Source organism: Triplophysa dalaica, chromosome 15, assembly GCF_015846415.1.
Source record: "Triplophysa dalaica isolate WHDGS20190420 chromosome 15, ASM1584641v1, whole genome shotgun sequence".
NCBI lineage: Eukaryota > Metazoa > Chordata > Actinopteri > Cypriniformes > Nemacheilidae > Triplophysa > Triplophysa dalaica.
The window spans coordinates 21,076,718-21,099,612 of NC_079556.1; the positions used below are offsets into that span (position 1 = coordinate 21,076,718).

Sequence of the window (22,895 nt, forward strand, 5' to 3'; positions counted from 1 at the left end):
TTTAACTTTTCACGTCTAACGATCGAGATCATAATGTAAATTACGTTAACTAGAGACTAAATTGTTTGGTAAACCATTGTAAATTGGTTGAAAAATATAAATTATGCTTTTATCCCATAAAAGCGCAGATCTCCCTTTCACTTAATACATTTAATCCCTATCAGTTAGAACAGTTTTGCCCTCTCCAATATGGCGGCCATGTCGAGCTGTTTCCCTATCGAAGCAAAAATTCCCGCAACGTCTCTAAAACGTTAATTTAATTATTGTGGCTTTTTCCAGAAATGACAGCTGTATAGTGCAGGTGTGACATAGAATATAAACTCAATTCAGAGTTATTTTTTAAATGCATTATTTTTTTCGACGCTATTATATTGACTGCAAAATATATATTAATGGACTAATTTTATACTACTATTTATTTCACTTTGACATATCTACAAAACTATATATAAACCTTTAAGGTCATTGCTCTTTTTCATATAAGAAAAGCACAATATGACCCCGCCCACTGGAGACGCACAGGAATCTCTTTAGCTCGTAGACTCCGCCCACTATCCTCAATGGAGACGCACGGTAATAGCTCACAGTTCATCCATCAGGATGTGATGCAGGACCAGAGCACAGCACGAGCATGACATGAACACAATCATGCTGGATTATTTTAAACATTCCTGCGGATTGAGAGTTCTCCCTGTGGCAATGGCACTACATCATCCAGGAACATTATTTCTTAAGACTTTATTGCTGTTTTTAACTATTGTGGGAACCGTTACACCTGGTAAGTGTACAATTCTTATTTTGTTAAATATTGCACTATTAGTGTTTAACATGATCTCATAAACACTATACATATTCTGGTTTATTATAATTGCGTGTATGTAACAGGTGTGTATGCAACACACTATGATGAAGAGTATATTACTTTACTTTAAATTAAATACATGCATATGATGGTAAAGTTTGTAATGCATAAACACATTCATATTTTTATTTATAGTAGACATAATCAGTATATTTAAAGCAACTTACAGTGTATGGTGACAGTGATTATACCATTGCAAATGCATATTTTGTTTTCATTTATTTATGGAAATGAACAGAGTCAATGATTTTTGAAATGTTGTGATGTAGAATGATATGTAAATTATAAAATATTCTGTGGTTTTCAGTGGTTTTCTCATTCACCTGGACCCCTCTGTACCACCTAAACATGAACGTGTTTGCCTTTGCTCTTCTGTCTGTTCCTGTGTGACTCCACTCTTTCCTATTTGAATTCAATTAGAATGTTTCCACCCTCTTTATTAAGAAACAATAAACATCACAAATCACAGGCAGGCTGGACTAATGAAAGCTGACCGCAGTGATTAAACAATGAAAAGTCATTACATTAAGGGGGCGGATCTTCATGGCTGACCTCATATTTTACACTTTCATAACTCAGTTTGTGCGAGGTGACCCCACCTGCGTTCTCTGCTTTTTACACAAACATGGATCACACACGTCTTAATCCATCATAACATTCAATGCCTGTTTTGACACAATGTAAAACAATCCATGAGAATTAAGATAAGGAATGTCATATTTTCTTTTCTTTAAGTTCGTCGTTTCTGTGAATAACATCAATATCTCTTGCAGTATTATCAGATGGTTGGACTCACGCACATGCAGAGGACAAACTCTTTAAAAAACTCTTCATTGGTTACAATAAGTGGTCCAGACCCGTGCGAAACATCAGTGATGTGGTCATCGTGAAGTTTGGCCTTTCCATCGCTCAGCTTATTGATGTGGTAACCGTTTTCAATTGATGTTTCAATTCATTTCAGTTTCACATGTTTTGAAGCAACAGATGGAACTATAGGACCCTTAAAGTCCAATGTCAAAATGTATTCTAGTTTTGATTTTAGTTTTATTAATACTTTAAATTAGTGTTTATTTTTAGATCTTTAGTTTTTATGTTACTTTAAGTTAAAGGTTTTAGCAATTTTGGTATATGCTTTTGTTTCTTTGTATAATTTTTGTTTATTGTTTTTGTTGCTATATAATATTAATTAATTTATATTTTAGTTTTTTTATTATTATTATAATTTTATTCCTTTAAACTTATTTCAATTTATTTTTGAGGCAACATTTCAATTTTTCCTTTAAGTTTTTCCCATAATTTCTGGGTCAATATTTGATTTCAATGAACAGAAACGTTTTCAAAGTTTTCATTTTAGTAAATTAAAATAACCCATATTCAGCCGTGACCTATTAACATATATCTGAGAATCTTAGATTCATTGTCGAGTTCCTCTGACCTTTATTTGAACCCTGTCCTGATGCAATTGATTGGCTTTTACATGCAGTTCTTCCCTGATGTTGTTACAGGATGAGAAGAATCAGATGATGACCACAAATGTTTGGCTAAAGCAGGTGAGACTCTTCATATTGAATTTTAAGAAAAATATCTAATGAATTCATTTTGCAATGAGGCTTTATGAAACCGTGCTAAAATGACGGACTATAACATAACGAAGCTTATAAATCTGGTTGGATGCATACGGCCACAAGGATAATGAATTCAGTCAATGCGTTTGATCATTTAAGATCAATATCAGTCAATCAGTTATTCCTCCACATGAACACGATGTTGTTCTATTGAACAGCTTGCTTCCAATATATTTTTAGCATTGATTGTTTTATTTAATAGACCAAATGGTATCTTTCAATTTGTAAAGTTATAACCCCAATTTTGTCTATAATGACTACACATGGACAAATGCACTCTCTCTCTTTGTCCCTTGTAGGAATGGAACGATTACAAATTGCGCTGGAACCCATCGGATTATGATAATGTGACATCTATCCGAGTCCCATCTGAGCTGATTTGGGTCCCTGATATTGTTCTGTACAATAAGTAAGCATTGATCTACATTCCTAAATGGTGTTAAAATGAGCTGTTGAGGACATGAGGTGTGAATTATTATTCTGTTGTCAATGGTGCTGGATATTAAAGATTGTAGTTGTTGTTATGTGGAAAAAGAGGGCGGTCCGTGTCTTAATGACTCAATTAATATCTGCAGTCTGTGGATTCGGCAACGCTCGCGTCCACATCTGACTGGTGCTTCTGTAACATTAATATGTGAAATTAAACAGACATGCCATGAAATAAGATATTGGGCGCTGCTGTAGTTATCAAAAAAGTTGCACGTTATCATCTCCTAGTAAAATGTCAGACGGTTTATCGCTTTTAGGAACATTACGTCTCTTTATCTAGGAGGCATATTTAATCTCAACATAAGAGAAATTGAGGACCGCTTGCATCATCATAACACTCCTGAAGGATGAAACGAGAGTGGCTGTAGATATTTGAAGTCATTATTGCGGTTGCTGTTGAACATGAGCCCAGGGGCATGAGGAAGGTTTCCAGACACCTCCTGTATTCCATTCACATTACAGCAAGCACTTTTAAAGGGTTCATATCATATGTTTTTAATGGGGTTTTTTTCTTTCCCTAGGTGGACCTATAATGTTTTCAAAGCTGTTTGTGCCAAAAGCACAAGCATATAGCATTTATTTTCTATTAGATTGACCTTCACATTTGACTGTGGAAGATAATGTGTTTTTTTTATGTAAACAACCTCATTATTTTCAGAAGTTTAGAAAAGGCTTGTCTTTCTGTTAAGTGATGAGATGGTGAGTTAGACAATTATTTATTATAATTTATGTTTTATGCCTTGAACTTTTAAAGGGATAGTCCACGTAAAACATGAAAATTCATCTCAAACCGGTATGAGTTTCTTTCTTCTGCAGAACACAAAAGAAGATATTTTAAAGAAACGTTGAACCCCATTGACCAAACAACATCAAACCTCATTGACTTCCACTTTATGAACACAAAACTCTTGAAATATCTTGTTTAGCGGTCCACTGAAGAAAGAATCACAACCGCATGAGGTTGAATAAATGATGAGAGATTATTTATTTTCTTGGCCGAGCTATCCCTTTAAATGTGTTCCCTTCCTATTTGATTATCTAGCAAGATATTTTCAAAGTTTATTTCTTTATTTATGAAAGAACTGCATTGTTTTACATGTACTACGTTTCTATTATGATTGTTTCTTTTATTCTTTCGTGTGCAGCGCCGATGGTGAGTTTGCTGTGACTCACATGACCAAAGCCCACTTGTTCCACACGGGAAAGGTGAGCTGGGTTCCCCCGGCCATCTACAAGAGTTCCTGCAGTATCGATGTCACCTTCTTCCCCTTCGACCAGCAAAACTGCAAGATGAAGTTCGGCTCCTGGACCTACGACAAGGCCAAGATCGACCTCGAGCAAATCGAGAGCACGGTGGACTTGAAGGACTACTGGGAGAGCGGAGAATGGGCCATCATGAACGCCGTGGGAACCTACAACACCAAAAAATATGACTGTTGTCACGAGATCTACCCGGATATCACCTTCTTCTTCATCATCCGTCGTCTGCCTCTGTTCTACACCATTAACCTCATCATTCCCTGCCTGCTCATCTCCTGTCTTACCGTGCTGGTGTTTTACTTGCCATCGGACTGCGGAGAGAAGATCACGTTGTGCATTTCCGTCCTTCTTTCTCTCACCGTCTTCCTCCTGCTGATCACGGAGATCATTCCATCGACGTCGCTGGTCATTCCTCTGATCGGCGAGTATCTTCTCTTCACCATGATCTTTGTCACGCTTTCGATAGTCATCACTGTATTTGTGCTGAACGTTCATCATCGTTCTCCCAGCACCCATAAAATGCCCCGCTGGGTCCATTCGGTGTTCCTGAATTTAATCCCTCGCTGGCTCTTCATGCGCCGTCCAGAACCCGATCACAAGCGTCGTCCGTTCTTTGTTCTGCATGAGAAGAGCAAGACATCGGAGCTCAGCACATCCAAAAGCTGGCTTCAGACGGAGATGAATGCAAGAGGTTGTAAGGACCTGGAATTTGGGGTCGGGATGGAGAGACCAGATTCCGTCTCCTCTCCGTCTGCAACATCTCTGCGTTTGTCCGACTCTGAACCTTCGCTTCAGAGGTATGAACTCCATCAGTTAGGACACATGATGAACTCCTGCCAGCATACAGAAGAGTTTACAAATCTCGCCTTGGAGCAAAACCTAACCGTCTCACCATGTGTGCTCCGAGCACTGGACGGGGTGCGGTACATCGCCGATCACCTGCGGGCTGAAGATGAAGACTTTTCTGTAAGTGGACCTTTTATTGTTAAACATTATTTCTGTATATATTTCCAAATACAATTTCCCAGTCTCTAGAAATCAGTTCTTTTTTTGCCGTTTTGATAAAAGTCCCACCCTAAAAACAGCCTAAACATACAAAATGATTTTCCAGTCATTTATTTTAATCTAATGTATTGTTGATGTTTTTTGCAGTTCACATCACCTCCTTAAAGAAACAATTCACCCAAAAATGCTCCACGTTGACTTGACCATAGTCATTTTTATTCCTACTATGGGGACCGTTTATTGGGGGAACTATTATTCAAATGACTCCAGTGAGTCAACAAATCTCTCATGAAGTGAATTTATACTAACCATTCATATTTTCATTTTATTAAAACAATACCAATGAATACAAACAGCTACATTTAATATGTCGTTGATAACTCTCATTGGTTCTTGTGAAGGATCACGCATATGTGACCCTGGATCACAAAACCAATCTTAAGTAGCACGGGGACATTTTTTAGTAAAAGACAAAAATACATGTTATGGGTCAAAATAATAGATTTTTCATTTATGCCCAAAATCATTAGGATATTAAATATAGATCATGAAGATGTTTTATAAATGTCCTACCTTAAATACATAAAAAGTCTATGTTTGTGAGTGGATTTCCTGCCACAGTGCCCCTGATTCACAACTGTAAAGGCAATTTTCTCAATATTTTCATTTTTGCACTCTTAGAATACAGAGTTTTAAACTGCTGTATCTCAAAAAAAATGTGAAAATGTAAAAATCTCAATTTCGAGCCAAAAGACTGGTTTTGTTGTTCACGGTCACATTTGACAACTAGTCACAAGTCATGCAGTAAACGACGAGATCCCACCTTGAAAGTTAAATGGACTTATCTTTGCTAAAAATAACAATAAAAAGCATCAGAGAAATGCTAATATATTATAATGGGAGTTGTATTGGAAACCAGAATGTTGTCTGTGGGTAAACTGGTAATGTGTTATTTTGGTGGGATGTTATCTGTCCTTTGAAAACCAATAGAACACTACATACAGGATAGTTGAAACGGTTAATGGTAAACAGCTGGTTTTACATAATGGTTTTGTAATGGAAACCCTGGAATTTGTATGAAATGAATTATAATTTCTGTCGTGGTTTCTATATTTTAACAGCTATTGTGTCGACTAGAATGAAGGTCTCGCAGCTGTAAGACAGAAAAAAAAACGTCAACAGGAAATGATTTTATCATGATGAGATGTGTTTATCATAAATGATTACCAATAAACATAGATAGTGACAAATGTTTTCCTTGTCAAGGAAAACCATTAAATCACTATCTATGTGTCTTGGTAAGTCACTTTGCATAAAAACATCGGGCAAATATAAATACAAAGAAAGTTTTTTCCTTTAGTGCCAAAGGAACCCATAAACATTCAATCTGTCGTCTGGCCTCTTTCATCTCATCACTAATGTTTTTCCATTCAACAGGTCAAGGAGGACTGGAAATATGTAGCAATGGTGATCGACCGAATCTTCCTGTGGATGTTCATCATCGTGTGTCTGCTGGGAACCGTCGGCCTCTTTTTGCCTCCCTGGATGTCAGGAATGATCTGAATGTTGACTTCCCTGACACTGCTCATCAGATATTTGAAGGCTGTTGTTGTACAAAAACAGACAGCTGTGATGTAACAGATATCTGCTCGATCTGGGTTTACCTGGGGACGCAGTTCATTGTTACAGTACAGAAAACACAGTTCACCTCTCAGTAAATGTCCTGGCATTTGCATCCAGCACGGCTGCCGTTTCCATGCATAAAGAGCAGAGGATTTCACTAGAGCGATATGCAAATTAACCTTTTAGAAAGTAGAAGCCCTGACCGATGGCAGTTCAATCGTTACCCTTCATCCGATTGTTAAATGAATGGCAGATTAATGCCTGTGCCGCTTTCAACAGTAATTATCTGTGAGGTCAGAAGGCAACGTATTTATTTCCTTGCGGTCTTTGAAAATGTGTGCCATTCATTTGATGTAAAAGCAGTTGTGTATAGGTCACTGAACACGAGGAAATGAGATCTTAAAGTTGCATATATATAAATGTGTCATATACTTGCAGTTCTGTAGTGACATCAAATGGAGAGCTTTTGAAACCAAAAGTGAGACTAAACAAATGATTTTCTTATGTAATATTTCTTCATAATTAAGATGAATGAATCTGCCAGTCATTTAACATCATAGCAAGAAATTAAACTACAATGTTCATATTAGTTGAGTTGAAATGAAATCATGTTCAGTATAATGTGGTGCTGTGATAAAACCAGAAACTTTCAAATGAAAACGAGACAAATTCATTGTGACCTTTGTCTCCCTCTGCTGATGATGGATTGAAGTGCATCTGAATTAATGTAACTTTCGCATAACAGTCTTGTGGAAAACCTGAAGATATCAGAGAATGTAACAACTTTTATTTCCAGACCTGAAAAATTCAAAAGTTTATTTAAAACTTTATGTAAAGTTATTCTCGGCTCTAAAAATTTTCCTTACCAAAATCCTTTTTTGTGAGCACAATCTTTAAAAAACAATCTTTAAAAGAGAAAGTATTTAAAAAACTACAGAGTCGTATTTTAAGGTCAAAAGATTCACATTAAAATATATTCTCTATGAAATAGTATCCCTGATTCAAAATAAGTTATGCTACATAAAAATGCATATAATACTGACATATTATTTTCTTTCAAAACACACCTAGTACTATTTTTAGAAAAATAAACACGCGTAACAAAAATGATCTCAAGCAGAAATCAGGTAACTTCAAAACATATTTGTGGAAAGCACTGCTTCCGCTGTCATTCAGGCATAAATAAAACCAAGTCATTTATCATTTAACTCAGCATCCATAGAGAGATCAGAGGTTGGATGTGATGTGACGGGTTTGGCTATATTAGCACGTACTCTGGCCTGATCCACAGCGTCCAGAAGGTTCTTGGAGTCCATGGCGAGCGTGTGAGCGGCCGTCAGCATCTGTTTCTTACATTCTTCCTTCAGAGACGTGACGGAGTTCTGCTGTGCGAGACGCATCTTACTGATCAGCTCGGCCAGATCTTTATTCAGCAGCTTCTGGGTTCCTTCGATCTGAAGGACGGAGAATAACATTTATAAAGCTTTGAATGAAGAGTGTTTGGCTAAAATGGTTTTAAAAAGGTTTAGAGGTCTGTGACAATGTCTTGAACTGGGCATGTCTATTTGTGTCTCTTAAAGGGACAGTTCACTCTGAAATGATTCTTTCATCATTTACTCACTCTCATTTCATATCCAACCTGTATGACTTTCTCATTTTGTGTTCCACGGAACAAAGAGTCACACACAGGTTTAAAACCACATGAGGGAGAATAATAAATGATGACATCATTTCTCATTTTGTGTTGATCTCAAAAAATCAATAATCAACCAATTTTTGGCTGACATTCCCATTCTAGTGTTTGGCATTACTAAAGATAGTCATTCATTATATAAATAACCAAATGTATAATGTGTATTTATAATAGTCTATTTGTTCATTAATACCTTCACTTATATAGAAAAAAACGAATCCTCTCTCTCTTTCTCTCAACAGGTATTGTTCTTGCTTTTGTGGAATCTAGTAACTTGGTATTACCATCTATTGTATTGTATTATTGCTCCTGTATGACAAATGGCTTTATTGATAACTGAACTTGGATAAAAGCGTCTCCTAAAGACTAAATGTAAATGTAATATATGTATTTTTGTATGATGTCATAATTTGTTTGAGTGACATGAAGGGTGTATAACCTCAGATCTGATGGACTCGTGCAGGGTCGGGAGGATGTCGTCCACACTATGGATCAGACTGCGCAACCTCAGTCCTACCAACTAGCAAATAAGAGAAAAACATGTCAGACCTGTTTGACTTCACCATGTTTCCTGTTCTTCCAAACCCTAATCTCGTTTAAGATGCAGAGTCAAAAATAACTGGAAGTGAGTTGAAAGTTGACTGACCTTCACCACGTTGACGTATTCTGAGGCTGGTAATGTGTTGACGTCATTCTTCAGCTGGACCACCTCCTTCACCATCTCCATGACATTATGATAAACCAGATCACCTGTGCGCTCCAGTTCAGCTGTGGGTGCCGGCTGTGACAGTCGGGATAACTCGGTTTTTAATATTAACATTTTATATACTTCTAACAGACTTGAATTTGTTGCTTGGTGAGGCTTAATATCCCATTGCGTTTCATTTAGCCGGGCTGTATGAAGATCTGAAGGTTACAGCGATATAGTAGAAAACCTTTCTTAAGCCTCTCTGTACTGTTTATCAAATTGAGCTCACAAGCTCAAAGCTCATCAGCTTTCAGTCTCAGTAAAACCTGCTGCCAGTTGCCCGTCTGGAAACTTCTAAAGAACGACTGTCACCTTTAACACAGAGCCCTTCAAAGAGCTGCTTTAACCCCGTCCCTAACCGTGTTAAAGAGCAATTACCTGAGTGGACACCCGGGGGGGTTTATCCGGCAGACCCTGGAAATGAGCTGAGAGAGAAACACTATCAGTATAGATATAAACAAATACAGTGAGATGACAAAGACAACTTTACACTAGTAAAAAAAAATATTATGCTGTTATTTTCATTATTGTATGTAAACAAAGATGTTCCGAATATTCACTTTTTCAAGCATTTTATATTTTTTCTGTAGGCCATCCAAACACACGTATCTAAGAAACTACAAAACTACTATAGTTGGAAACAGGATTGGCTACGCTGTAAAAAAAACTGAGCTGGATTGACAGAAATATACCGTTATATTACAGGAAATAAGTATAATAAACAGATTTCCCCGTTTCTGGTAAACTTGTCTTTTTCTGTCATTTTACAGTTTTTATTAAATCTTGTTAAAAAACTGACATAGGGTGCCATAAATTAACTAAAATAGCAGGATTTCCCTGTAAAATAATTGTTAACATTTTCTGTAACTTTACGGTTTTGACTGTATTTTAAAAATACATAAAAATCTGTTTTACTTGTAAAGTCAAAAAAAAGATCTCTAAAATTATTCAAATAATGCAGATAAGTCGATAAGTTGTCTTCAAGGTGCAGGGTAACAAGAGATCAGTTGACCCCAAAATAACCAACCTTGTTCCGTCTCATTTTTGGACATCTAAAAGACAGAAAAATGTCAACGTAAGACATGTTGTTACATTAACAAGGTGACAGTGAAACTAATCAAAATGTATATAATTTTCTATATTTGTAACATATTACCCTTTTGGTCTTTGAGTCCACATCGGCAAATGGATCCTGTAAGATAAACAAATAACACAACATGACAAAACTCTCTTCAAAATGTTACAAAGGTGAATGTTAAAATTATTTGTAAAATAATAATAAAAAATATATATTTTGTCCCAGTTTAAAAGTCATCTGGAAGTGAACCGTTGATCGGCTGTTTTAACCCAAATCGTGTCAATAAAACATAATCATGTTTGTTCGAGTATCAAACAATAGTGAAAATCTGAGCCAGGATTATTGTTTCTCTTGCCTCCACATGTTGGTGGAATAGAAATGACACGTTCATCATAAATTCCTATTTGGACAGTTTTGCAGACACGCGTTATAAAGTCCAATTGTGCTTTTAAACTATTAAACCTCATGGCTCTGTTGAAACAACTTACAGCTCTGGCAAGACATCATTCATAACTAACCAAATGCTTTTCTTCCTTCTCCAGCCATTTATTGTCCTCCAGCATTTCTTGTTTTTGCCTCTTTAACATGTCCTCTATTTGCCGGCGCTCCAGATCCCAGATGCGCTGGGAGTCTTCTCTACCGCAGGGCTCCATGAGACCCTTCATAAACACACACACAAACATTCACTGACAAATAAAAGACAGATTCTACAATCTAGACTCTTAAAGTTTATCTTTTAAAATAAAGTCCGGTCTGGCTGTTACCCCCATACTGCCACTCCGAGGGGGAAGCGTTTGCATGCCGGACGTGAAGTCTGGTTGATCAAGGAGAGATGGAGAACTGACGCATAGAGACTCAGACTTTGGAAAACACACAAAGATGAGAAAAAGTAAAGCACAAAAACATATTAACACAATGACAGGATTTACATAAGCGAGTCAGGCTATAACCACATGTGGCTACATGACCTAGATAATCCTTAAAAACATTAAACCTTTGAAGGTGAATGATCAGACAAAAACTATCATGAGTTCTCTCAGTACTGTTTCATTTGTACGGATGTCTCAGACATTTCTCCTAAATTTGCCCCACCATGTTTTTCAGCCCAACCAGATCCCCCTCGAGGTCCCCCTTAAGACATTCTTATGAAACGTCCTTTAACTGCAAACTCATAATATTTATTGAATTTTATTGGTTTGATTTTTATATAATTATGATTTAATTTGCACATGCAGAGGAAATACAAGTGCAAAGATGTTCAAAGCAAGCTCTTAACAGTAAACAGTAGGAAGGTAAGAAACTAAATATTATTAAAAATAATGTAATAATAATAATAATAGAGAACTGTAAGGGTTTTAATTGAAACATTGCAATAAGAGTTTACAACTATTAACACATTTCTCTTTATAAAAAAAAATGATTTGCCTAAATTTTTATAAAAAAGAAACTTAAAAGAAACAAAAATGAGAAATGTTACCTCAGTAGTAAACGGAAATATAAATTGAGGTCAGAGATGCACCGATACTACATTTTTCCTCCAATTTCGATAGCTGATTATTCAGAGTGATCAGATACCTATAGTTTGGTGGTTATATTTCCTTGTATTAACTAAATTCTAAAGATTAGATTCATATTACTTAACTTTATGAATGTTATTAATGAATTGGTGGTGTTTCTGAACATTTTCTATACAGAGAACACAAATTCATTACATTTTCCGTTCCTCTTTAGATTGACAGGAGATATCGTCCCTGATCATCAGCTGTTTTTTAACTATATATCGGTGCATCTCTACTTGAGGTACAAAATTACTTACTGAAAATAAATAAAAAGTAAACTAATAACCTAAACAAAAAGAAATTAATCTTATATAACAACATCAAAAAATAAATGAATAAATAATAAAATGACCAAAGCCCATAACAAATAAAAAAATGACACAATTAAGGGGGTTGACGATGCCATAGAAGAACCTTTTCTGTCCAAATGGTTCCATAGAGAACCTTCAAAAGGTAAGAAAGAGATGCTAAGAACCTTTGACTGAATGGTTCTTTGTGGAACCAGAAACTGTTCTTCTATGGCTTCACTGTGAAGAACCTTTTAAGCACCTTTATTTTTAATGCTAGGCTCACACCAAACACAAATTAAGCAATTTGCACCAGTGAATACATTCAAAGTCACTGCAAAGACGCGAACAGACCTGAACTCGCAGCAGGCGATGCAAATGACGCATATCGGGCCGCGCGATTGCGACTTCCGTGCAAATTAAACATTTCGAAGAGCTCATTGACATATTTTTTTCCCAAAACCATTGGGACAGATTTTTATAACTGTTTTACAATTATTACAACATCAGAAATAGTACTCAGAAGAATCACCTGGAGATGCAGATTTGGACCGAGAGTGTTGAAACATGATGATCTTATTCTTGATGGCTTATCATAAAACAGAAGAGGAGGCAAATATAAGACATAATATGAGAACAGACGATGAGAGAAAAAATGAGAAAATAAGACGGGAACCTTTGGTGGAGCGTCCGCAGACGACATTCTAGGGAGTGTGTTGACAGAACGGGCTCGTTCTTTCTGCTGGTCCACTTCCACCTCCTGCTCCATGATGTGGACATCACTGCCACCAGAAAAGAAAACACGGTTTGACATAAAGAATAATGGTAACACTTTACAATAAGGTGCTACTTGTCAAGAATTAGTTCATACATTAGCTAACATGAACAATACAGCATTTATTACTATTAATCATGTTAATTTCATAATGTACTAACACATTGTTAAAATCTTACGTTGTGGTGCCTGTTTACATTAGTTAATGCACCATGAACTAACATGAATAGCTATTGACACGATGAAACATTGACAAGGATTAATTAACGCTGAATAACTCAATGTTAGCTAATGTTCGCTAATGCATTTACTAATGTTAACTAATAGCACCTTATTTACAGGTATTACCAGAATAATCAAGAAATAATACACCCTAAAATCAGAAGTCATCATATATTAACCCTTTCTAGACACAAAAAATGTCTCTCCCTGATTTCAATGAAATGTGTAATGATGGTTTAGTCACCAACTAAATTTAATTTACTTTTTTACAAACAAGCTTTATAGGCACCACATGTGCACGGTTTCAAAACAGTTCAAACTCTTTAGTTTACCAGTCCCGATGTTAAACCCCCCAGAACCGTCTGTCCCGCCAGCAGTGGTGTCGTACCTCAGCTTGCACACTAGTTGGGTAAAGTTGGGTCTCTCGTGAGGGTCATAAGCCCAGCAGCGTGTCAAGAGCGAGTAGAGGGCAGGCGGGCAGCGCTCGGGTTTGGGCAAACGTACGCCCTGCTCCAGCTGATTGATCACGTCCTTATTCTCCAACCAGAAGAACGGCTGCTGACCTCGACTCATGATCTCCCACATGCACACAGCTTAAAGGAAAACCACAGGAGACACAGAACCAGGAACGTTTTGGTTGTCTGATTCACCACAGAAATCAACAGCTATTAAGACACAAATGAACTCACAGAATGGTGAAATTGAAAAAATCAAGGTGACGTGGATTTATTGCGTAACGTGAGCGGTGATTCAGTCTACGCTACGCTCGGGAGATTCCATGGAGCGTGAACATGACACGGCACGTTTAAAGATGTTCAATGTGCAAATATACTGTATCACCAATGAGTCACTAACCGAACATCCAGACGTCACTCGCTGATGTGAACCGTCTGAAGTTGATGGACTCCGGGGCCATCCATTTGATGGGCAATCGACATACAGAAGCTTGAGAAAGACAACAAATGCTGTCACTCGAGAGAAAAAGTTGATTGAAATAAAATCACGGATATGAGAAGTCAAATCTTGCCTTTGTAATACTCCTCTTGTTCTATGTATCTGGACAAGCCGAAGTCCCCCAGCATTACGCAGTCCGGTTTGGCCACCAGCACATTTCTCACTGCTATGTCTCTGCATGTACAAAAGATATTAATTAAAGGAATAAAATATGTGGCTTGTGTTTGCGTTGCTAACATTGGTTAAGTAGAACCACATATCAGATATAAATACACAACCAGTCAAACCTTTAGAGTCACTCAACCGCAACGATCTAAACTATCTTTTGATCTGAGGGTGCATGTTTGCAGTAATTTTTGTAAAAACATGGTCATTTCTTTCATTAAACTAAAATTATATTTTAGACATCAGAATAATTGGGATCTCCTTTAATACTGTTTAGATTGCACCCCGTGGAGGTGCTCGATAAAATGAGAACATTTCTTGACAAACATTAAAGATGATTATATAAAACAGTCTTAACAGATTTAAACTTCCTGTAGTCGAAACGCTATTCCCACAGTTACATCTGTGTTACTGGTAACCCTCAACATTACAAGAAAAATATTTCAAGTTTGTTTTATAGCAAACTTAAAAAAATGTCCTAAGCGGTTTTGGGTGTAATAAGTTTCTAAGTAATTAAGAGAGTAAAAAAGGAAAGTAAGGGATTACTCTTGTTTTTTCTGTAATTTAACTACTGAAGTAATTAAACTAAAGACTTCAAAAAGTCTAACTTTAAAATCCGTGCTTCAATGTATAATTCTCACATTTGTAACACTACTTTATGTAATTTTTATTTATTTTTTTGAGTGAATTAAAAGAACCGTTTCATGTCTATGCTTGAAACACTTAACTAATAAAGGTTGACATGGGATTTAGAATGTTATTAATAATAAGTAATTAAATACTTTTTGGACAGAGTCATTTGTACAGTAATCTAATAAAACTATTGAATATGTAATTAGTAACTAGTAATTCATTACTTTTTCAGAGTAACTTACCAAACACTGGTCGTAAATGTATTAATATTATGTAAATGTACTATTTCTATTTTTTATTGTACTCTTTTAGTTCTAAAGGTATGCTTGTTTAAGTTTGATGACACATATAGTAAACAACTGTTGTTTTTTTCAGAAGTAGACTTACATCACGACCGCTGTCGTCAACTATCTCAACAATAGCATTATATATATTTTTAAAGATTTGTTTTTTGTCGATTTGCCTTTAATTGTACAGTTTCGTGGCAGGAAGCAGGAAGCTAAGTGGGAGAGAGAATGGGGTGGGTTCGGGAAAGGACCACGAGACAGGATTCGAACTCGGGTCACCAGATGCGCAACCGCACCACATATCGGAGCACTGCCCACTAGGCTATCAGCTTCGACTAACAATAGCAATATTTAAGGTTCGCGGAATGAAACTGTTCTCTGCAAACTCACCGCCTGTCCATGCAGCCTTGCGTGTCCCCCCACCTGGGGAACCAGAACAGTTCATGATGCGTAACAGTCATGCGTTACAATTAAATGATCCGGCAGATATGGAGGAGATGGGGATGGAGGTGGTGATAAGGAGCAAAGAAAGGCAACTAAAATAGGACGCAGTCTAATATGTGTTGTAGGACTATTGGTTAAAGTTGATTAGCAAAACCTGATGTGATTGGCTGATGCAAGCTTGACTCACATGACCTGGCAGAACTGACACCACGCTTGATTATTACAAAAGAATATATCTTGAAAAATGTTACCTGGACCCCATTCATATGCATTGGTTTTGTGTCCACAAGTGAATGGGGTCCAGTGATTTGTTACCAACTTTCTTCAAAGCATCTTCTTTTGTGTCCAAACAGAATAAAGAGACTCATACAGGTTTTAAAAGGCAAGAGGGTCAGTAAATGATGACAGAATTTTAGCTTTCATGTGAAATATTACTTTTACCAATGTTGGGCTTGTTTCAACACAAAATGCTGGGTTGTTTTAATAAATACACATTTTACCCAGTGGCTGGGTTTGTTCACATTTGTCCCAACTATGATTCGAAAATTACCTTTTTTTAGGTATTTTCGACAAACAAAATTTTTCCCTTTTTTAAGGGAATGGTTATCTGTATTGTATTCTGTATAAAGTCACAGTATGACCGTGTAGATGATATCCAGGTGTGTTGCTGTACCTATGTACCATGTTGACACCCTCAAGGTACGCCAAAGCTTTACAGATCTGCAGACTGAACAGGGTCAGAGTCACATTGGTAAGCGTGTGCTGGTTGTCTGCCAGGTAGTTTCCCAGCTGATGAAAACACGGAGAAAACGGATTACGATAACATCTCCCAGTTGAAAAAACCAGCACATGCTGGTTAGGTATGTTTCTAAGAATGGTATTGGGTTTGAGACCAACTTATAACCAGTTTATTACCAGCTCAAACCAGCTTCCATGCTTCAAAACATACCTAACCAGCATGTGTTGGTGTTTTTCAGCAGGCCTGATGACCAGTTCAGTGTAACGCAAAATTCGCAAGCTCTCATAACGGATCTCACCTCGCCGAACTTATACAACTCCATCACAATCCACACCGGATCCTCTTCAATGATTCCTATGAGTCTCACGATGTGCGGATGTTCCAGTTTCCTCATGATCACTGTAAAAACAGTAAGCGAGGGCTTTTATTTTGTTTTTAGCTTGATAAAAGTCTTCGATTCTACCGGTGAAAACGTCTTACAAGCTTCACTCATGAACTTCTCTTTGACGTCGGCTGTGCACTCCTTGCATGTTTTTACAGCCACGTTTATTCTCTCTCCCGTCTGAAAAAAGACACAAGATTCACATCACCACCGTGTCTGTCTTTAAAGGAATGAGGTGCGACTTTAACGGATTTGTGTGTGACACAGACTTTGCTCTTGTAGATTCCGTCGTGAACCTCTCCAAAGAAACCTTCGCCCAGAATGCGGCCCAAGACAATATCATCTCGTGACAGGCTGGCTTTACAAGCTGAAATAAAAAAGGTGATTTAGATTCTATTTGATTATCTGCAAACACAAGTCCTGTTTCTCTTTACAAGCTGGTGTGTGATCTATAAAGTAAGAAATTAATCTTCTATGGCGTTTGATTTTTTAGGGCATCTCAAGTGAAATACATTAATTTACTTTATACCAGTTAAGCTAAAGTATTTAATACAGCCAGCGCTAAAATAAATAAAATGATATCAGATGATCATTTACAATACATGATGTCAATGGATAACAAGATGTGGAATATTTCTCCACTCTTACTGGTTTCTGTTACATCTTCGTCTATTTCTGCATATATATCTGCATCTGTACAAACAGAAGATAATTTTATCCAACAATACATCTTTTAGAAATAATGTATATACTATGGACATTATGAATCCTTTAGGTATACATACTTTTGCTTCCTGTGGCAGACCTGCCATTTTCCTTATTGCTGTTATCAATGAAAGATTGAACAGGTTTGTTAAAACAAGATCAATCATTTAACATTTTAAATAAAATAACGAAAAAATAACGAAACAAAATAAAATGTGGCAGAACTGCCATTCCCCTTATCGCTGTTAACAATGTAAGACTAAACAGGTTTGTTGAAACAAGATCAATAATTTAAATTTAATAAAATAAAAATAATAAAATAAAATAAAATCTCTTTAAGGCATATTTTTGTTTCCCGTGGCAGAACTGCCATTATCAATGTAACACTTAACTGGTTTGTTGAAACAAGATCAATAATTTAAATTTAAAATAATCAAATAAAAATAAATAAATACAAAATAAATAAAATAAAATAAAATTCAATAAAAAATAAAATCTCTGTAAGGCATATTTTTGTTTCCCGTGGCAGAACTGCCATTATCAATGTAACGCTAAACAGGTTTGTTGAAACAAGATCAATAATTTAAATGTAAAATTAAAATAATAAAAATAAGGATCTGCGAGGCTTTTTCTCCAAGAATACGATTTTTTTCAAAGTACAAATAATTTTTAAACATAATTATGATATTGCTTACCTGCAGGGTAAAGGAGGTAGAGAATGTCTTTCTTTTCTGTCTGATCAACAAAACAACATTAAGTCGTATTAGTGAAATATATTCATACTGGTTATCTAATATAATAATTATGTTTGTTTCTATACTAGTGACAGTGGACAGAGTGTTTGTTTCTATACTAGTGACAGTGGTTTTACCAGTGGATGTTAATTTAAGGCATGGGTGCGTGTTTGGCGGTTTTGACACATGAAGAGTCACCTCAACACACATTCGTACCTCTAGGTCGGACTATTAAAGACGCCGTCGTGCCGCGCTCCAGACGACAATAACCATCGATTAAATTCGCCAGGTTCTCAGCGATGGCCAGAGAGGCGGTGCTGATGGACAACGGCTGTAACATACATAATCCAGAGCAAGTGAAAGTTTTATAATCCTTTCAATACACAAACTGACAGTCTAAAGAATTCAAGCCATTATTTCAGCATCTCTGTATGAATGCACGTCTGGTCTGTACCTGTTTAGCTCCTTCTATTTCTACATGTACCAGCGTCTTATTGTCATTCTGAGGGGAGCATTTAATAGACCGAATCTGTGAAAATGTGGCTAGAGAGACAGGCTAGAGAGAAAACAGAGAGAAACACACATTTCAATACACGTGTAACACAAAATAAGCTGTTCTCTATATAAAACCAAATGCAAGGAAACAATCTGTTGCAATGCATAGAAAACAAACAACTTTTTTTCCACTGTGGTCAATTCACAGATACATGTGTTGGTTGTCACCACAATGAAAAACACACAGATCATTTACCACTGAAGCTTTATCTGTGCGTTGTCGGATGCCTTTAGGTCCAATGACCAGATCCACAGACACGCTCCAGCCTTGCTGCAGACGAATGAGACGTTAATGAGAAACAGTTTAGGCCCCTGAAAACGTTCACAAAGGTGAACAAGGGAGAACTCACCACCAGTTCACAAGGAAAAACTTCTTCGTCAAAACTGGAGAAGATGAACAAGGTCTCGAAGAACTTCATGATGCACTGCTCTTCCTTCAGGAGGGAGAACTGCTGGAACGTCTGCTGGATGAGTTTTCTCAGCTGCTTCGACTGTCGAGAGCGAACAAATCGACGGATATTCATCAACATTCCTTTAAAACACGGAGATGTGAAAGTGGTGGAAAAATCTTACCTTCATGTTGTCGATTAACTCTTGAGGGAAAAACAAATCCAGGCCGACTTCTTTCCTGACAGCAGCGTAAGAAAGAATAATCATATATGAGATTTTTTTAACGTATCTCATAATTATTTCTCATGAAGAACTCCTTCCTAAGCCTTCCATAAAAGAGTAGTTCACATTCAAAAAAAAATTCATGATAATTTACTCACCCCCATGTCATCCAAGATGTTCATGTATTTGTTTCTTTACTCCAAAATAAATTAAGGTTTTGATGTTTTTGAGTAAATGATCATGAAATTTATTTTTAAAGTGAACTACTCCTTTAAATTTCATCTGCGTCTCAGATATTTCTCCTCGAAATCTGACAAATGTGTCTGTCATTAGAGTTTGAGAAGAGATGTCGACAATATCTCAAAGTGAGCTCAGGTTTGTCAAGCCTGCAATCAAACGTCAATATTATTGAAGATCTCGGTATGAATTTAAACATTTCTCATTAAATGAACCGAATCCGGATTATTTTACCTCTACAATCTACGTTCATTTCACATCTTCATCTTCAAGGATTTCACTCTCTCATACTCTCATCCGTTTCTGTTTTCATTTTGAGCTATTTTAGGAGAATGATCTGAGACCTGAATCATCATCTGAATCCCCCGAGCTTCGAAAGAGCAACATCTGAGCAATAAGACTGTACTTACTCCAGGAGTTCAAAGTTGGATTTTTTCTCCAGACCGTCAGCATTCATGTCTTTATAAAACCTCCTATTAGAAAGTCAATTGATCAGTGATGTTTTCATGGAGACGTCACCTTCAACATGATATAAAAACCCTGTACCTGATCTCCAGGCAGCCCAGCTGTAAAGCCATCCCATCACTTACTTTACTTGCATGAAACTGCATGTAATCCGTGCGGACCTGCGCAAACATTTCACATTCAGACGCCTTTATTCTCCTTTTAAAAGTGCAAACTACCATTTCAGTTTCAATGAAAATGTGTGGCGTTTCAGGATATGCAAGAGTGAATTTGAAACAAGATGTGTGACAGGCACCGACCTGCTGGTAGAAGTACAGCAGTGTAGTTTTGTCTTCTTTTAACTTCTCCAAGAAATCCGAAGGTATATAACGAATCCTCAAATCATATCTGATAAAGTGCAAACACAAACGCAACTTACAGAACTTTATCATTTGTTCCCCCTCGTGTCTATGAAAACCTGTACATGACACCAGAGATGTTCAAAGAAACCTTAGTGGTTTTGTGTTCATAAGTCAATGGGGTTCAATGTTGTATGGTTGCCAATGACGGTGTATAAAAATAAACAGACGCACCTCCATTCGGCCTCGACGTGTTGCTTTTCGTATTTCTGTTCCACCTCAGCGACGGTGAGGTCTGGATGCAGCCAGTGAACCTCATCTGATTTCAGATGTTTCAGCAGCAGAGCAAAGCATTCTGGGAACATGATGTTGGGACCGAGTCGCCCGCTGCCCAGGATGGACTGAATAATTGTCTGCGAAATAATGTTGAAGTTTTAAATATTTTTGGATTGTCTAATTTTCCCTTTGGCTCAGTGGTTAGACCATGTCACCAAAGTCATTGGTTTGATTCGATGATGCAATGTAAGTCGCTTTGGATAAAAGCGTCCGCCAAATGCGTAATGGTAAATGTAACAGACCGTGACATGTTCTTACCCTGATATTCCAGGAACTTTCACATTTCACCAGTTTAAAGTTCTTGCCCAGGTTGGCGCTGTTGCTTATAAAGCACACTTTGAGGATTTTAACCGACCCCCCGCTTGTACTCCCTGTCTCAACAAGAGCGTTCGGTTCCTGCTGTGGACCACCAGGAGGCGGTTTCCATGACAATGTACTGGTATCACCGGACATCTCTGCGTTGGCTGTCGTGAGCAAGTTTCCGCTAAAAAATATCAGCTCTGCGGCGAGATGGAAAAATGATAAAACCATGTTTAGACGTCGATATATCACAAACGGAAGTGTGTCATTGACCGTGATCATATTTCTTTAGCTCACAATCACATAAGATGCTTTGTGGAAATGCTGGATAAGAAACGTTATTAAATGACCAACGCAGCATATTCTTAGTGGTCTCAGATGTTTGGAGACTACAAATCAGATCATATCAAACTAATTTTCGGTCTCAAATGCAGTTTTAGCTTGAATGGTTTTGTTGGTTTTCTCTACTTCTGAAAAATGTTCAATTGCCCAACGTGTCAGAGTTACTCACACAACATTTCCTTCCTGGACGTGCACCATGTCTGATGATGAACTGCTTTTCTCCTGCATTACACCATCATACAATCAACATAGGCCTAACCTGTAAAATAACAACAAAATAAATGTCTTTAGAAATGGGAATCAAAAAGAAGTAGTAAAATCTCTCAGAGAAGAGAAATGGGAAGTAACATTTAGCATGTGGGAGCTAACTCAGAGATCTTCGTTACATTTTTGGGAGTTTATTTTAAAATACATGCATTTGAAACATGTTTTGAAAGCCACCGGCGCTTCCTAAATTTACAACTGCACTCGTGTAAAGGTTTTATATGAAATACCTCAAAACAACTCACCACAACAATGGTTTCCTGTTGTGTGTGTTTTGTCGAGATGTTAAATGTGTTGGATGTTCTGAAGGTGTCAAACTCAAACACTTGACACTTTCTTGCTTGTTTATTCTGCAACAGAAACCAAACATTTATTTATCTACCTTACAAGAATTTCCTGTTGAAACAAACATATGCTGGGTTAGGTATGTTTTGATGCTGGTTTGTCCAGCTTAAACCAGCTAAGGACCATCACATGACCAGCTTAAACCAGCACAAACCAGCAAACCAGCATTAAAACGTATACCAAACCAGTGTATGCTGTTTTATTTCAACAGGGTTAAGGGTTTCACACACACAAATGCGGATGGATATATGGGTTATATATAACCAGAGGCTAACAAAAGAGGTGGGTGGTTGAAGATCTGTTTAAAATGAGTACTTTGCAATGCTAAACTCCAAAAGCATCTCATTGTAAGCTTCACACAGGACAACATCAATCAATCATTTCAATATTCATCAATCATTTGTGGCATCTAATAATCCACAATAGCAATATGAAATACACATCACATGAACACCTGAAAAGCATAAAATAACGGTCTCATCTGGAATAACAAGCATTCAGAGAACATAAACATGTTTGTTAAACATCAGCTCTTAATGAACTTCCCTTTTAAAAGGCAAAGTTTCATACAGTCGAAGTGTCTCGCTTAAAACAAGAGAATAAAAATGTGTTACATACCTGAACAATCCCAGTCCAGCACTTTCTCTCTCTCTACTACTGTGTTTGTTTAATGCACATGAATCGAAAACGAGCTCTATCCTCTGATGTGACGGCTCATGGACACACCCACGCGTGCCTCTAACTTCCTTAAACTCGTGTCAGTGCATCAGAGCTGCCTCACAGCACGCGCGCGCGCGAACGCACGCCGTTTTCACACCGCTTCTGCAACTTT

General features: G+C 37.1%; 2 protein-coding genes across 2 annotated transcripts; one reads left to right on the plus strand and one right to left on the minus strand.

The window, feature by feature from the left end:
* The first annotated feature begins 79 nt into the window (after positions 1–79).
* Positions 80–7,503, plus strand: chrna2a (cholinergic receptor, nicotinic, alpha 2a (neuronal)). The gene is made up of 6 exons (XM_056767853.1): positions 80–778; positions 1,636–1,787; positions 2,368–2,412; positions 2,787–2,896; positions 4,122–5,202; positions 6,679–7,503. The coding sequence occupies exons 1-6, from the start codon at positions 637–639 to the stop codon at positions 6,802–6,804; spliced, it is 1,656 nt and encodes a 551-aa protein (XP_056623831.1). The 5' UTR covers positions 80–636; the 3' UTR covers positions 6,805–7,503.
* A 211-nt stretch (positions 7,504–7,714) lies between these two features.
* Positions 7,715–22,756, minus strand: ptk2ba (protein tyrosine kinase 2 beta, a). The gene is made up of 33 exons (XM_056767847.1): positions 22,682–22,756; positions 21,964–22,068; positions 21,624–21,713; positions 21,071–21,312; positions 20,711–20,889; positions 20,438–20,525; positions 20,220–20,299; positions 20,084–20,146; positions 19,398–19,452; positions 19,175–19,315; positions 19,021–19,095; positions 18,724–18,825; positions 18,486–18,600; positions 18,231–18,270; positions 17,616–17,653; positions 17,479–17,523; positions 17,100–17,197; positions 16,929–17,010; positions 16,747–16,847; positions 16,383–16,498; positions 14,254–14,354; positions 14,082–14,171; positions 13,615–13,819; positions 12,906–13,011; positions 12,762–12,818; positions 11,148–11,243; positions 10,902–11,042; positions 10,462–10,497; positions 10,333–10,357; positions 9,684–9,730; positions 9,204–9,338; positions 8,997–9,077; positions 7,715–8,318 (listed from the first exon to the last, which is right to left on the minus strand). The coding sequence occupies exons 4-33, from the start codon at positions 21,263–21,265 to the stop codon at positions 8,058–8,060; spliced, it is 2,994 nt and encodes a 997-aa protein (XP_056623825.1). The 5' UTR covers positions 21,266–21,312; positions 21,624–21,713; positions 21,964–22,068; positions 22,682–22,756; the 3' UTR covers positions 7,715–8,057.
* Between the last annotated feature and the right edge of the window lie 139 nt (positions 22,757–22,895).